The sequence below is a fragment of the Prunus avium genome, chromosome 4 (assembly GCF_965620075.1).
Source record: "Prunus avium chromosome 4, drPruAviu1.hap1.1, whole genome shotgun sequence".
Taxonomy (NCBI): Eukaryota; Viridiplantae; Streptophyta; class Magnoliopsida; order Rosales; family Rosaceae; genus Prunus; species Prunus avium.
In genome coordinates, this window is record NC_142287.1 from 28,527,509 (window position 1) to 28,543,904 (window position 16,396).

Sequence of the window (16,396 nt, forward strand, 5' to 3'; positions counted from 1 at the left end):
ATATATATGTGCCTGTGGCGATTAATATACGAATATAGCTATTCACTTTGCTCACATATATTGAGCGAAAGCGAAAAGAATCAGAAGAATCAGAAGGAGAATTTGGACAGAAACGAAGCTGATTTGGTCTCCGGAGAATGCAACCAAGGCCAACATCGACACCGTTTGATCTGTAAGCAATTCTTTCTTGAAAAGTTTTTTGCTTTAGTTGATTTCATGCCGTATGAATTTAATTTCTTGGGTTTCATTTGTTTTTCTTGATTTTTATGAAAAACCTCACACTGCAGACAAAACCCAGATCATAAAAATCAAGAAAAACAAATGAAACCAAAGAAATTAAATTCATACGGCACGAAATCAACTAAAGCAAGAAACTTTTCAAGAAAGAATTGCTTACAGATCGAACAGTGTCCATGTAGGCCTTGGTTGCATTCTCGGGAGACCAAATCAGCTTCATTTCTGTCCAAATTTTCTGATTCTTTCTTCTTCTTTTCCCTTTTGCTCAATAAATTTTATAATTTTATATCTATAATTATATATGTGCCTATGCTATTCATAACATACTTATTGTGGATATAACGAATTTTATGTGAATATTTTTAATACATTAGGCTAAAAATAAATAAATAAAGTGGCCCTAAATCCCTAGTCCCTAAGACGTTCGTTTTCAAAAAAATTTGGCCCAAACTTTTGTTTTCTTTAACCCATAGATATATATATATGAAGACTATATGTCTAAGGTGTTAACGTCCATCCAAATCGGAAATGGACAGCCCATTTATTGATACAAGTTCTGGTCCCTTTCCAGCTATGCCAGTCGTGACCACAATTCTTTCTGTGCAAAATGCTGGTTTTGTAGGTACAGGCAGTGACATATTTTCATTTGTCAACATAGAAACGGCATCTTGCATAGTGGGCCGATCGGCTGGATGTTCCTCCACGCAAAGTAGACCAACATGAATGCATCGCAACAGTTGATCACCATTACATGAATCACCTAGTGTTGGATCCATCAACTGCAACCCTGCACCTTCTTTCCATAATTCCCATGTCTGCAGAAGAAACGTACAGAAGTATATTGAGCAACTCAATTAAGAAAAATTTAGCTAGCCATAACTGTTATTGTTAATTTGTTCGACATACGTAGCCTACTATATTGAGCATCCGATCATCATTGTAGAAGCTACTGTTTCTCCTCCCACTTATGATTTCAAGCATTAGCACTCCAAAACTATAGACGTCGGACTTTATTGAAAAAATTCCTTTCATAGCATACTCAGGAGACATATAACCACTGTAAAAGAAGGAAACACAAAATGTCTTTAGTACATCCACTTATCTAAATGCATGTTTAGAAAATTACCAACTAAAAGTGGAACATGTTATAATAAGGATGTAATGTTCACTTACTATGTCCCCATAACCCTATTAGTATTTGCTTCTTCCTCGTCATGCGGGGAAATCCTTGCCATACCAAAATCAGAAATTTTGGGATTCATGCTTTCGTCAAGCAGAATATTACTAGCTTTTAAATCTCTATGAATTATTCTTGTTCTCGAGTATTTGTGTAAGTAAAGCAACCCTTGAGTGATCCCTTCAATTATACTAAAACGCTTCTTCCAATCTAGTAGACCACCTCGGCTTGAATCTGTCCAATATAGAGTCAACTAAGTAAAACATTTGTTAGTAATTATAGATTTTGACAGTTAATCAGAAATGACTTGCTTCTCATATTAAGATTAAGAAATGATCAAATCGAGCACTAAGAGTAAAGTAGTCTTGATTGCTAACCAAATAAAAAGTAGTCCAAGCTTTTGTTTGGCATGTACTCATATATCAACATCCTCTCTTCACCATGGATGCAAAATCCAAAAAGCTGAACAAGGTTTGTGTGTTGAAGTTCATATATGAGTATCAATTCGTTCTTAAACTCCAATGTTCCCTGTGCAGAACATTTTGAAAGCCTCTTCACAGCTATTTCTCCTCCCGTAACCAATTTTCCCTGAATTGTTAATTCATAATATTTATTAGTAATTGTTTCAAAAAGAAAAGAACTACGTAATATATTTCTGGGCTTTTCATATAGTATAAATACAAAAACTTTCTATAATTTTAAATGTTACCTTATAAACGGGTCCAAAGCCCCCTTGTCCAAGTTTGTTTTCTTCTAAGAAGTTTCTCGTGGCAGCCAAGACAGATGCATAGCTAAATACGATTAAATCATGAGGCCTTATGTTTCCATCATCATTTTGAAGCCCATTCACATGATGAGTAGGTCTCTTAGATTTCATGCAGTCAAGTAATTCGTTCTGAATCTTTGCCCCGTTAGTCTTGGCTATTTTTGAAAGTTCAAATTTCAATTGTTAGGACAACGATGATCAAAGATTTGAAATTTTGGCTAACAAATGCGCACATTATGCTCAAAGCATTTACCTGCTGAAAGTATAAGTTTTGTCCTTAGTCGATAGCACAAGATGCAAAACAACATTACCACCAGAGCTGCAGCAATAGAAGTGCCAATCCAGAACCACTTACGCGTGGGTGTTGCATCTAGAGATATAGTTAGTGAGAATACATATTCTAAAACGAGAAGCTCAATATATTAGAAAGATTAGTACATAGCGACACCTACCAGTCTTTTTCTGAGGTGGTGAATGTGGTAATGATTTTGGCTGCAAAACAAAACTTGTATTGGCAGTGAGGTCTTCAATGAACTCACAGTAGTCCACACTCCAAAATTCGCATCGTGCGTCCTTAGTCTGATTAAGAAATGATAAGTCGAATCCAAGGCAGTCACAATCTATCCAACAAGTGGCCTTACAGTCAGTAGTACCGGTACCAAACCAGCTGGCAGGTCTTGAAGCATTTATACTACTAGAGTTGATGATCTTGAAGTAACCTTTTTTCATCTCAAAGTCATCACCAAATTTCTCAACACAATCACTTGGGCGGTCCCGTTTCACGCACCCTCCAACAATGTTGTAGCCATCACAGCTCAGTACAAATATAATATCGTCATCACCGTGTGCCCCATAGTCTCTAAGATCCCCTTCGGAGGATAGAACCCATTCTGGCTCCGCATCACCTGGATCATTTTTACTAGTGTAAGTGAGGTAGTCTTCATTTTGATTTGAAACAATGCTAAAATTGTACCTCTTCTTGGACACATCAGTCAAAATAAATTCAAATTTCCCATCAGAAAAGACCCCGCTAGTCCAATAAACCACCCCATCTTTCTTGATTTTCAATTGGTGTCCATTTGTGTCCCAATCAAGGCTGAAAGGCCCTGGGGACAGCGAGTTGTTGTCAGATCCACGCGATAAAAGAGACCAAATGTGGCCATTTATATGGTCAACACCCAATTTCATGCCTGGTAAAAATGTGTCTAGTGGATGATCAAAACTTTGCCAAAACACCCGGATCGTTGATCTATTGACAGAGCTCACTTCTTGCAGGACGAAGTTGCCCGAATCCAAAAGGGTAGCCACAACACTAGTACTAGTGTCATTAGTTTGTGGAGCAGTGGACAGGACAAAAGGATCGCCACCTTGGTGAGTAATTTTCAACGTGTTATTGGTGTCCAAGGTAAGAAGTGGGGAAGAGGAGGATGAAATAGGTGAGTCTGGGTTCGCAATCCATGCTGAGTTTGCATAACGTTTAATGTGCTTGATAGAAAGAAAGCTGGAATTTGAGCGCTGGATATTTCTTACAGCAAAACTCAAAGAGAACTTCCCTGATGAAGAAACCAAGGAACTTGTGGAATTGAGAGTGTCCCCTTGTTTCAGTGTGTCTGTTGCGTCATGACAAGTCCACAGGGATGCAAAAATGATCAACATAACGAAGCACTTCATCATATCCAATCATTAGCCTCTGTCTTTTCTCCTCTTCTGTTGGACAAAGGTGTACAAAGAAAATAAAAAATGGCAAGGATATAGAAATATAAGAACCTCATCACTTTGACATGTAAATTAACTACATATTTATAACCCGTCAAATTTTCAAGCTGGAAACCATATGTTCCAAAGCCTGGAAGAAAAAAAACGAGTCAATGAGCTCACAGGAGGGTTAGGTGAACACACTCACAGAGAGAGAGAGAGAGAGAGAGAGAGAGAGAGAGAGAGAGAGGTGTTGAAACTCTTGATCAGAGAGTTATGCTTGGGTGGTACTCTGCATCGTCTGCTATCTACTATAGGAAGAAGAAAAATTACACTTTCAGGTACAGACTTATTCACATCCTTGAAAATTGTTGTTATAAATATAAATTTGAGAGTTATAAGCTTGAATATAGTATACTCCAATACCGAGGATAGCCAAGCCAGCTAGGAGGAGATACATGCATGCAAGTTGCAACAACAGTAGTAGGATTTTTTTGCCGAATAGCAGCGGCAATTGTGTTCCGCTTGTTTGTATCTACATTGTTAGTACGACCTAACTTGCTATTTTATAAAAGGAACTTAGACTGCTTACTTAGCGATGTGTGAATTAAACAATGTACTCATTGTGAGTTCCAGTACTGTTTAAAATATGTTATACAAAAGTTTAGCCGGGGAAACAGAAACAAAAGTATATATGTTATACAAAGAGGAAGAGAGGAATATTCTATCGAAATCCCGTTTGATCCTGATTCACCACATGATTCTCACGTGGGGAAATTTTGGTTTTTCTGGGGAAAAAGAAACACAAAAAAGAAAGTGGCAGTAAAAGAGATAAAATGAGAACAACATAATTCGCCGCAATCCCGCCGAACTTTTGTCGCAAAGATCAAAATTCACCGTATTCCAGGGGAAACTATGTTGGAAAGGTCTATATCAAAATTCGCCAAAGGTCTGTCCCGGCAACATTTTGTCATGAAAGATCACAATTCGCCCCAAAAGCTTGATCCCGGCAAAAATTTGCAAGAAAAGTCTCCTGGTGTAATTTTGTCTGGAAAGACCATATTCGTGATAACACTATAAAAGAGATAGAAGAATAGTTTCAGAGAATTGTAGAAGAAGAATAGGATTTTCTGTTATTGTTTTTCTGATTAATGATTGTATTACAAGCACAGTTACTATGTAACTCATTAGCCTAACTAACTCGTAACAGACCTATAACAAAACTCTAGACTCAGCTAATCACAATATGACACTTGTCACCATATCATAGGTACAAGTGTCTGTAATACTCTATCATCCCCCCTCAACCTCATGCACAAGAGGGGCAAGCATGAGGGTGGAACAATGAAAAGTGAAAGAAGGAGAACATAAGCCCTTAGTAAGCACATCAGCAACCTGCTGGGCAGAAGAAACATGTTGAAGAAGCAAGTCACCACGAGTGACCTTTTCATGGACAAAGTGACAGTCAATCTCTATGTGCTTAGCACGAGAATGTAGAACTGGATTGGAGGATAAGGCCATAGCATACTGATTATCACAACATAAAATTGGTTTCCGGATAAGAGGAAAATGCAAATCAGATAAAAGCTGTTGTAACCAGACAACCTCAGCTGCAGTCACACCCATAGCACGATACTCAGCTTCAGTTGAGGATCGAGAAACAGACTAGTGTTGCTTCTTTGAGGACCAAGAAACAGGATTAGAACCTAAGAAAACAACAAAACCAGTTGTGGACGATCATAGGATCACCAGCCCAATCTGCGTCAGTGTATGCAGTCATATCTAAAGAGCCTTTCTTGTACAGCAACCTATGATCAATAGTACCCTTAAGATATCGAAGAATACATTTAACAACAAGGTAATGAGTATCCAGAGGAGAATGCATGAACTGACACACTTGATGCACAGCATATGCAATGTCTAGACGTGTGAAAGTGAGATAATGAAGAGCACCAACAATATTGCTATAATGAGCAGGATCTGAGTAAGGAAAACTGTCGTCTTTGAGCAACTTATGATTGGGATGACAAGGCGTAACACAAGGCTTGCAATCCAAAAGATTAGCTTTTGTAAGCACATCATGAATATATTTAGACTGATGAATAAAAATGTCATCAGATTGATATTGAATTTGAAGACCAAGAAAGTAAAGGGCTCCAAGATGCTTCATATCAAATTCCTTCGAAATATAGTTGATCAATAACCATCTGAATAACAGTAGAATGAGAGCCAGTGATGATGATATCATCTACGTATAACAAGAGAAAGACTAAAGAATCAGTCTCCTTGTGGACCAAAAGAGAAGGGTCAGCATGAGAAGCCTTAAAGCCAAGAGAGGGAAGAAACCGAGTGATTCTGTCATTCCAAGCTCAAAGAGCTTGCTTGAGGCCATAAAGGGACTTGTGCAACTTACACACAAGATGTGGATTCTTAGAATCAATAAATCCAGGGGGTTGAGACATATATACTTCCTCATGAAGAATGCCATGAAGAAAGGCATTTTTCACATCAAGTTGTTGTAATTTCCAACCAAAAGTAGCAGAAAGAGCAAGAACCAATCAAACTGTAGAAGGCTTAACTACAGGGCTGAAAGTCTCAGAATAATCTAAACCAGCTTCTTGTGAAAGACCCTTAGCCACAAGCCGTGCTTTGTACTGAACAACAGACCCATCTGGATTCTTTTTAATACGAAAAACCCATTTACAGCCCACCAAATTACGATGAGGAGGAAGAGGTACCAATGTCCAAGTACCTTGAGTTTTCAATGCATCTATTTCTTCTTGCTTGGCCAGTTGCCATTGAGGAACCTTAACTGCTGAGGCAAAAGTATGAGGCTTAGAAACAACATTGACAGCCGCATTTGTTGTAAGAAGGGCTTTATGTTTAAAAATACCATATTTACTTGTTGTTTGCATGGGATGATGATTTTGAGGAGCAAGAGGAGTAATAAACCGCAAATCAACAGTTTGAGAAGTGGGAGCACCAGAAATAGAAGCTTCAGCAAAATCAGACACATCATTGGAATTAGAAAGCTCAGAAACTGGTGGAAGTGGAGCTGAAGATGAAGAATCTGATGAAGACACTGAGGCAATAGAGTCCACAGATGGTACATGGGAGAAATAAGGAGGTGTACACGGGGGATAACATGGAGTAGACAATGAGATAGGAGCTCCAGAAACCACCTTGTCCTCCTTGGATTGTCTTGAAGGAAAAAGAGACTCATTAAAGAGGACATGACGAGATACAAACAGTTTATTAGCTTGAGAATCAAAGCAAATATATCCTTTGTACTGAGAAGCATATCCAAGAAAGATGCACTGAGTAGTTTTATGCTGTAGCTTAGTATGATTATAGGGCTTCATCAATGGATAGCATGCACAACCAAATTGTTGTGAAATGGCTCACATTTAAGGATGCAGGTGTCTCAGGACGCGACCGGTTGCAAGGTTTGGGCGACCAGTCGTTTTTACACAGAAACGAGGTCTGGAGCGAAGTCGACGAGCGACCGGTCGCATGACATTTGCGACCGGTCGTCCTTGCACAGAATCGAAATTGAAGCCTCTGTACAAAAGCGACCGGTCGCTCGTTCCTGGCGACCGGTCGTCCCTGTCGTGCTGTGACGTTTTCCTACGTGTTTTCAACTACTTTTTCGGTGGCTATCGCTTTCCACAAGATTGCAGAGGCTTAATGGGTCACTTCTGAGGTAAAAGAAGGTGGACAACCTGCAGGATAGTTGGGAGAGCACTTATTGCCAATTGGTTGACTTGCTTCAAAGAATCCCCTCACCATTTTCTGGTTTAGTGGGAGGTGGCTGAAGTGGGATTATATTACTTACTTGTTCTAACCTTTAGTCTAAGTAGGTGACTAAAGGAAGGAACGTGGAGGACAAGCTGATACCTTATCTCTTGTCCATTGGTTTGTGTAGGTAATGGGGAATGAAGCAAGGCATTATAAGATGAGAAAGCAAGTTGAAGATTGAGTGGTTAATCTCAAGGAGTGGTCAAGTAGCTGGGAGCTAGTGTGTCCAAAGGAGATTAAACTCACCAAGGGAGAACGTGAGGGAGAGCAATCAGTTCATGTAAAGAGCTGAGTTGGGGTCTTGAGAGTCTAGACACCAAGGAGGGAAACACCAAGGTTGTGAGAGAGTTCACAAGTGCATCAAAGTGTTGAGCAAGGGGTGAGAGAGAGAAAAGAGAGCTTGGGAGAGAATAGAGTTCTAAGGGGGTTTCTTTGTAAACCAAAGTTGTAACTTATTCTTTCATTAGTGAATTTCTCAAGAGGATCACCAAGAGGATGTAGGCAATTGCTGAACCTCTATAAATTCTTGTGTCACTTTGTGCTTGGTTGGTTTCTCAAGTGTGTGAGTGTGTGATTCATCCATTATTGTGTTTGTCACAAAGTCCATCAACAACAAGATCATTAGGGGAGGGTGAGTTGAGTTTTGTGCTCAATTCACAACACAAATATCTTGAGATGATCCAGAGATGGAGAAGAACCAAACAAGACCTCAAATGGTGCTTTCATATGCAAAGGTTGACAGGGCAATCTATTGATCAAATAAACAGCAGTGGCACAAGCATGAAACCAACATTTCTCAGATAAAGCTGCAGTTTGTAATAAGGTGATGGCAGTTTCCACAAAATGTCTATTTTTGCGTTCTGTCAATCCATTTTGTTCAGGTGTATATGGACACGATCGATGGTGTAATATGCCTTTAGAAGCTAGAAACTGTTGAAAATGTCATGGAAAAATTTGTGGGAAAATATAAAATTCGCCGCAAAAGGTCTGTCTCGGCGAAATTCTGATCAGTAAAGATCAAAATTTGCCGCAAAATCTCTTTGCATAAAAGAAACTTGAGGAATTAAGAGTGACCTGGTTTCAGTGTGTCGGAGACAAGAAAATTAATTAAGTCTGGACTGCTGGCACACTAGCCATGAATGAGTACAGGATACAAGTTACAACTTCAAATTAATTATGAAAATTTTGCAGTAAAACTTACATTTATAAATTATATATATAGAATAGGATGTATTTCGTTAAAGGTTGGGACTCTAAGCAAATTATTAGTGGGTTAATTAAACATCCCTTTCAAATTAATAAGGGAGGTCCTAAAAAAAATCAACAGATTGTTGATATTATGTTCACCTCTCCCTTTAATAATTAAGGTTGCACTTGCACTGAACATATGGGAAAAAGTTGAACCCTTTCCCTTAGGTAACGTTTGCATAGTAGTTTTGGGGTCTAAAACATGAAAATAATTATGTTTTTTTTTCTTTCCCACATTCCAATCTTTCCATAATTTTGGGGGTCCAATCTTGACATATATATATAGGATCACTCGTCAAACCACTCAGCACACCCACAATACAAGTGTTCACCAAACTATCATTGTGGTTGTGCTGAGTGGTTAATGGAGTAGTTTGGTAAGTTCTGGCTATAACTGATAAAAACTCAATTAAACGTCAAATACCAAATACCTAGTGAATCTATACGCCATATTGCAAGTTAAAAAACTATAATCCATAAGAAAAACCTACTTTCACAGGGAATACAACATATACAAAAGCCAAGCAATGTTCCAAAATGATGAAGGTACCATTGTAATTATGGCTCAAAGATATCGTTTAGCTAATAGACGAATCCTCTATCGTCCAGCAACTGTGGTATTAGACAAGCCATTTACTGATATAATATATCAGACTTTATAACATTTCTTCTTGTGAAGAATGCTGGCCTTGTAGGTAATTGCATTGAAATTGTTTCAGTGGTCAACATAGATACGACGTCAGACATGGAGGGCCGATCAGCTGCATTTTCTTCCACGCATAACATGTAAGATCTCACATCGACCAACGGAAAGGGGATGATGTGTCTTATATGTATATGTTGTTGTGCAAAAACACTTCCAAGACCTTGTCGTTGATGGACTACGCAACAATCACAACACAAGCTACGCAAAGATAAATTGCACACGAAACCACAAAAGTAAACACACACAAGAACACACAAGAATTTATAGAGGTTCGGCGTCGTGCCTACGTCCTCTCCGGTGATCCCCGAGAAAATTCACTAGTATGAGAAAAATCCCTTTGGTTACAATAAAGAACTCCCTTTGATCTCTCTCTCTCTCTAGATCTCTTTTTCTCTCACCCTAGGTTTGTGTATCTTGAATCTCCTCTAAACCCTAGTCTAAAGTACCTATTTATATGTATAGGCCTTTAGCACAATCATACAAGGAATAGGAAACTAAAAAACCTCCCAAAACTAGGCCAAAAACTGACCTATTTTGAAACAGGAAATCGCGATCCGCTCGAGCGCCTGCGCCAAGATGCCTCTGCCGCTTGATCGGTGCATATTTACATATCATTTTGTACCCTTCTAATTTATGATTTGGTTATGTTTTTGAGTTAAACTTGTGCTTTTAATAAGTTTTGTGTTTGTTTCAGTGTAATAAACTTAAGGACTCACTAATTGCATTTTGGAGACAAGTTAGCTCAAAAGGGTGTCTGCAGATCAGTCAACTTCACGGATTGGACTGTACTTGCTCAAAAAGAACCAGATGATGAGCCATATATCATTGGAAAGATACGGAAGTCTAGTTTCTGTATAATTTTACGGTTCATGATTCCGAGTCTTCTAGAGAAAGTTATACATGTTTTGGCAACTTAAGGTCAAATTCGGCAGCATCTGCGTTACTGGGCCAAATATCACATTTGAAGGCCTTCCCGATTTTTCCTTGAGTTGGGCTGCATATGCTTAGAAATATAATTCAAAGAGCTTCAAGATCCATATTTTTCCAGATTTTTCAGATTGGAGTCACAAGCCCAAAACGAGCCCACAAGCTGGCTGCAATGCATTGTCATGCATGACATATGCATGATGAAGTGTTGTTGATTGTGGGAAAGTTTGGTGAAGCATATTCAATACCTATTTTTTAGTGGAATTTTGCAGCAGCCAAATGAATTAATTGAAGTTGAAGTGGATGATGCAACACTAAGCTTAATGACAAGAAGAATTGTTTTCAAATGCAATTGTGTGTTAGGTTAAGTTGGTGAATTAAGTGTTGTATGTTAGGTGAAGTTAGTGTGTTTAGAAAATTCAATTGTATAATTCAGATTTTCACTTCCCCTAGGCCTATAAATAGGGAAGTTCTCTAAGCTTGTAAACACACCCCAAGGGGGGGAGCTCTCCAACACTTCTCTAGAGCTCCCTTCCCTTCTCTCCCTCAAATTCTCTTAGTTTCTCTTTCTAGTTTCAATTGTTGTAATGAAATCTTTTGTGTTGAAATTTTCCTTAAGTTTTTCTTAGTTCCACTTTACTTTTCATTATGTAAATTCTTTTCTTTAGTCTCAAGTTTGATTAGTTTCCAAGTTTCAATTATGGTTCATGTTCTTATTCATTATGCTTATAAGTTAATATGCTAGTTTGAATGATTGATCACCATTAAGGCTTGCATGTTAGCTATCTTGGTTTGAATTAAGAGTATACACCATGCTTTAATTCGAATTGAACTATGAATAGGAAGAGTATGTATGGACATTCGACAACAGGGATTAGATACATGCTTGGTTGTTTAAATTGTTCTTCTATGCTTAATGGGTTCCTAATGCTTAATTTTAGGTTAGACAACAAATGATCAAATTAGGGAATTAGGAACACAAGGTTATGACCACACACCATGGCTTAATCATACATTAGCTAGAATCAATCCGTTAATCTAATTGAACTTGGGAACTTATCTGCTTGAGTTAGTTATTTTCTTTCTTCCTTGTTTTATTTATTTTCTTTCTTTTTCATTTCTGTTTTGTGTAGGAAAAATGAATTGGATCATTCAATCACCAATCCTCGTGGGATCGACGTCGCACTTACATACGCTATACTACCGAACGGCTCGTGCACTTGCGAGTATCACAAGTTGAGGATGCAACTGAATCCATTTTGGTGCAGCTGTATCTACACACCAAGTTTTTGGCGCCGTTGCCGGGGATCGGTAACATTGTTTGATTCTATTTGGCTTTCCTACTTTATTTTATTTTATTTTTCTTAACTGAACAATTTCAAGTTTTAAAGTTAATGACGTTAATGGACAAGTTGTGTTTGTAGTCCAACGGACAAGGACAATTGCCTAACAAGAAAGAGAACTGGGTTTAAGTCCCAGCTTATTACACAACCCATTGGTGTTTGTTACTTTGATGCATGAAATTGGATGTGTGTTGATTTTCCTTTTCATTTTAGTTTTTATTTCCTAATCCTTTAACTCTGTTTCAAGTTTTCTATATTTGTTTTAAGCAATTTATGACAGCTTAATAAAAATGGAGAGAGATGGCAACCTCAATCATAAGAATGGGGAGTGTGGAGTAGTGGGAGAAGTCGCGACCTCCAAATGCATCCATACTCGACCTAATCGCTTCAAGGGGGAGCATTTCGATCATTTCTCTTTACTTGTTTTGTTTAGTAATTTTAAATTTCTGTTTCTTTTTTTTAAAAAACAAAAAAAAATTAAATTAAAAATTAAAAATTAAATTTTTTTTTTCTTCATATAAATTGACTTTTGGTCATTCATGAGTTACTTGTATATTTGTGTGTTTAAAAAAAAAAATGAAATTTGAGTTTTTATTTATTTATCCTTGTAAAATTGCATTTTGGAGCTTCTGTGTTTTCTTTTATTTTTTTTAAATTTTTTTTTAGGTTAGTTTATTTATTTACGTGGTGTGGTTAGTTAGTTTATTTCTGAGTGTTAAAAACACATTTTTATTCAAACATTGCATTCAAAAAGATAAAAAGTTTAAAAAAAAAAAAAATTCAAGTAAATTAAAAATAAAAACAACTTCTTCATCTTCATCTTCATCTTCATGGCATGCCTCTATTTTCTCTTACTTGCAGAATCTGCAGCAGCTCGACATGGTCCTCATTTTTTCTCTGCAGTGCTTCCACGTGCTGATTGGCACAGTAGAGCCGCTTCTGCAAGTCCGCCACCATAGCCTTCAAGGAAGCTATTTCCTCGCTCATCGCGGCACACTCCCGTGTTCTCGCCAGCAATCGCATGCCCAAATTGGTAGCCGAGACCGCGTGGAGCACAGTTAAATTGTGAGACTCCTCCACCGCTGCCTTGTCAGACCTCTGCGTCACATGCAGATGATCTGTCGGTGTGAGCTTGCTGCCAATCATGCCTCCCAGCAGCGCTGCTCTGTTCGGCATTGCCTCAGAAAAGTTCGGTATTATCTCAGCAAAGTTTGAGGCCGTACCGTGATGATATGTGGAGTTTGGGAAGACATGGTTTGGAGGAACCCTTATCTGCACATTCGGTGGCGCAAGGGACAATTCAAGGTTAAGATCATCAAGGTGAGTGCATGAGGATGCCATTGTTTTGTTTTTGGATTTTTTGATGTTTTTCTCTGAATTTGCAGGAAGAAATGCGGGGTGCTCTTCTACTTCACCGAGATGAGTTTAAATAGACTTATACAGACGAGGGAGCCGAAAGCACTTCGGATCTCGAGGGTGCTATCCTGTGCTCTTTTCTCTCGGATCCCTTCATTTCCGGCGCAAATTGCGAGCACGTTTTTTTTAAAAAGGGAGCATGCTTAAACTTTCACTTACTTTTGCCTCCCTGTTTTCTGATGTTTGTGTTTTTGCTTTTTTTTTCAGTTGTTATTTTATTTTATTTTTTTTTCAATTGTTTTCTTCTTGTTTGTCAGGTTTCTCAAGAATTTAGTTGGAAGAAGAGACAAAATTAAAGATGCGTCTTGGACACCTGGTGCAAGAATCCCATCTCTTCTTTTAAATTCTTGTTTGAATTGCGTGTTTATTTCAGTTTTTATTTATTTATTTATTTATTTTATTTTTATTAGGTTTTATAATTTAAAACTCATAGGATATTCTTTGAAGGAGCTAAATTTTTGGTAACTCCAGTGAGCAACCGCAGTCTATACAGTGTCTAGGAGTTCTTTAGGCGGCACCTTCGGTGTCTAAGAAGTTCGAGTTTTAAGCGGGACCATTGTGACCCCTCCAACCTTCCCGGAACCCCTGGCTGTGTTTTCTGAGGCCCTTAACTGGTCATCCTTAAGTTTTTCTCTTAAAAGAAGAAGCAGCTATTTGTGTGTTTACTTAACTAATAAAAATTTCATGTTTGGGTTTTCGTGTTTTTGTTTGATTGTCATTCTTTAAATTTAGGGTCAATCGTCTCTTTGAGATAGCATAACATTTTTATAAAAAATAAAAAAATAAAAAAAATAAAAAAAACTTTAAAAAAAAATAAAAAAATAAAAAATGAAATCATTTCTTCTTGGCGCTCGGTGTCTCGACCATAGGAGCTTTTAGTTTGGCCGTCTGGATGTCCACTTCTGGGTCTTCACGCACAGCCTCTTGGGGCTCATCACTTGAGCTCCCAAAGATCGCAATCTTAGCTTGAGCGTAACTACTCTCGTGATCTGCTTTCTTGCGTTTACCCGGTCGGTCTAGGTCCTCCAGCTGCTTTCGCATGTCGCGAGAATACAACTCTACCATCTTTGATAGGTTTTTATTCTCGTCCCGCAATACTTCTAGCTGGTGTCGATTCACCTCCACTATCCTTGACCTTTCCCTTTTCAAGCTTTTTATAGCACTCTGACAATCTTCAACCATACTTCGCTCCGCCGCCAACTGAGCTTTGAGCACCTCCACCTCATGGGACTTCGCAAGTAGGCGATGACCCAAACTTGCGACACATGCTGTACTCTGCACGCTCAGTGCCAGGGCATCACTCGTGACCCGGTTGTCATCCCTTGTCCCGAACACACGTATATCTTTGGGAGTCACTAAATTTCTGCCAACTCCAATAGCAACATCGTTGTCTAGGAGTATTGAGTCATTGACAAACACAGGCCCCCGGGAGGAGCCAAAGTAGGGCATCCATACTGGTGCCGCTGCTTGGCCCAATGTCTGAGTCGGTGGAGCTAGGTTGAGATCCAACGAAAATGGGTAGTTAGAGGCCATTTGATTTCTGATTTTTTTTCTTCTTTTCTCTTTTGTGTTTCTGAGTTTGTGGTTTTGTTTTTATCCCCATCTTTTTCCTTCTTATATACATAGTCTTTGACAAACCCTAGCCATTGCAGCGTCTAAGCATTTCTGAATCTCCAGCATTCCTCGAGTCCCACAACCTTCTCGCTTTCCAACCATACCCAACTCATTTATCACGACATGTCTTTTCTGAACGGATGCGTTCAGTAAAGCCTTCACGCCTTTCCATGAGCCCGTAATTTCTGCTTGTGAAATCTGCGGCGCTTCTATCTGTCAACACGTGTCTCGCTCAGTCTGCCCATGACTAACCATGAGACGACATCAGGGACCACATTCCCTCTTTTTAGAAATCCCGCTTTGCGCTCATAATTCACGTTTTATCTTTTTAAGAAAAAATTAAAATTAAAACGTGTGGGCTTTGGATTTCATTGTGGGTCGGGTTTTCACCATTGTTTTGGTTTCAAAGTGAGTTAACTTTCTTTGGGGTTGGGCTTTCAAACGTTTGGGTTTTAGTTTGCGTAAGACTGTCTGTTTATGGCTTACTGTTTTGAGTGTTTTACTATTTATTTATTTATTTTTTTGTTTGTTTGTTTGTTTTGTAATTTTTATTTTTATTTTATTTTATTCTTGTATGTTTTGTGATTTATATTTACTTTAGTACCTTTCATTTCTTGTTATGACATTGTTTGTGGCTAATTTTTAAACATTGAGGACAATGTTCATTTCTAGGTTTGAGGGTATTAGAGTTTAGCATGTAAATTTGTTTTTTTTTCCTTAATTAAATTTGTTTTTATTTTATTTTTTATTTGCTTGTTTTTATTTTTATTTTATTTTGTTTAAGTCTTGCTTTTATTTTTATTTTTATTTTTATTTTTTTTAGTCACTTTCCGAATACATATGATGAGATTGTGATAAATGTTTGCATGACTTAAATGAAAATTGGATTTCATATAAATAAATAATTAAAAAAAAAAAATTGGCATTGTTCTAGCATGATATGCTTGAAACCTTCTTTACACTTGCCATTTGTTTCATAATTTTCCAATTAAAGGATTTGCATGATCTAAAGAATTGTATGAAGCATAAATTAGACTTATATAACCAACCATATAAAGTGAGCTTTTGAGCCTTGTACTTCAATTCATGAGTGTTATACACATACTCTTAATTTCTTGTCATCTAAGTTGTTGTTTGATCTCATTATTCATTGATTTGGTTGAACACTTAAAAGTCATTCATTCTTATGCAATTTGACTTCACGACATTTAAAAAGTGATATTAAGGCCCTCTTTGGATCGTTTGTGCCTTTCAAGCTAACCTTATGCATGCTTAAGCATGATTTTCCATTGTTAACCATTTTGAGCCTACATGTAAACATTTTCTTTCATTTACCAATTATATTTCCTCGCCTTAGCCCGAAAAACAAATATTTACCTTTCTAAGGAACTCATAGGGAATGGGTGTTACATTTCGAAAGAAAAAAAAAAAATATATATTTATATCACACAATTGGTGAAAGAAAAGAG

The 16,396-nt window shown here is 37.8% G+C and overlaps 1 protein-coding gene across 8 annotated transcripts; it reads right to left on the bottom strand.

Annotated features, from left to right (window-relative positions):
• Positions 1–743: 743 nt before the first annotated feature.
• LOC148295170 (G-type lectin S-receptor-like serine/threonine-protein kinase At1g67520) lies at positions 744–3,854 on the bottom strand. Of its 8 annotated transcripts, none has more exons than XM_088251697.1 (7): positions 2,687–3,854; positions 2,438–2,580; positions 2,124–2,330; positions 1,792–2,002; positions 1,411–1,648; positions 1,144–1,294; positions 744–1,052 (listed from the first exon to the last, which is right to left on the bottom strand). In XM_088251697.1, exons 1-7 carry the CDS (start codon positions 3,852–3,854, stop codon positions 744–746), a joined length of 2,427 nt encoding a protein of 808 aa, XP_088107823.1. The 8 variants fall into 8 exon arrangements, with proteins under 8 accessions (XP_088107823.1, XP_088107822.1, XP_088107820.1 ...); XM_088251696.1 differs by having other exon boundaries at positions 2,124–2,335; positions 2,434–2,534; positions 2,644–3,854; XM_088251694.1 differs by having other exon boundaries at positions 2,438–2,550; positions 2,633–3,854.
• Positions 3,855–16,396: the final 12,542 nt, after the last annotated feature.

Coding starts and splice junctions, on each gene's coding strand:
- LOC148295170 (XM_088251690.1), bottom strand. CDS start 3,854: ATGATGAAGTGCTTCGTTATGTTGATCATTTTTGCATCCCTGTGGACT. Junction 1,295..1,410: donor AATAGGGTTATGGGGACATA/GTAAGTGAACAT, acceptor CTTCTTTTACAG/TGGTTATATGTCTCCTGAGT. Junction 1,053..1,143: donor TGCTCAATATAGTAGGCTAC/GTATGTCGAACA, acceptor TTTCTTCTGCAG/ACATGGGAATTATGGAAAGA.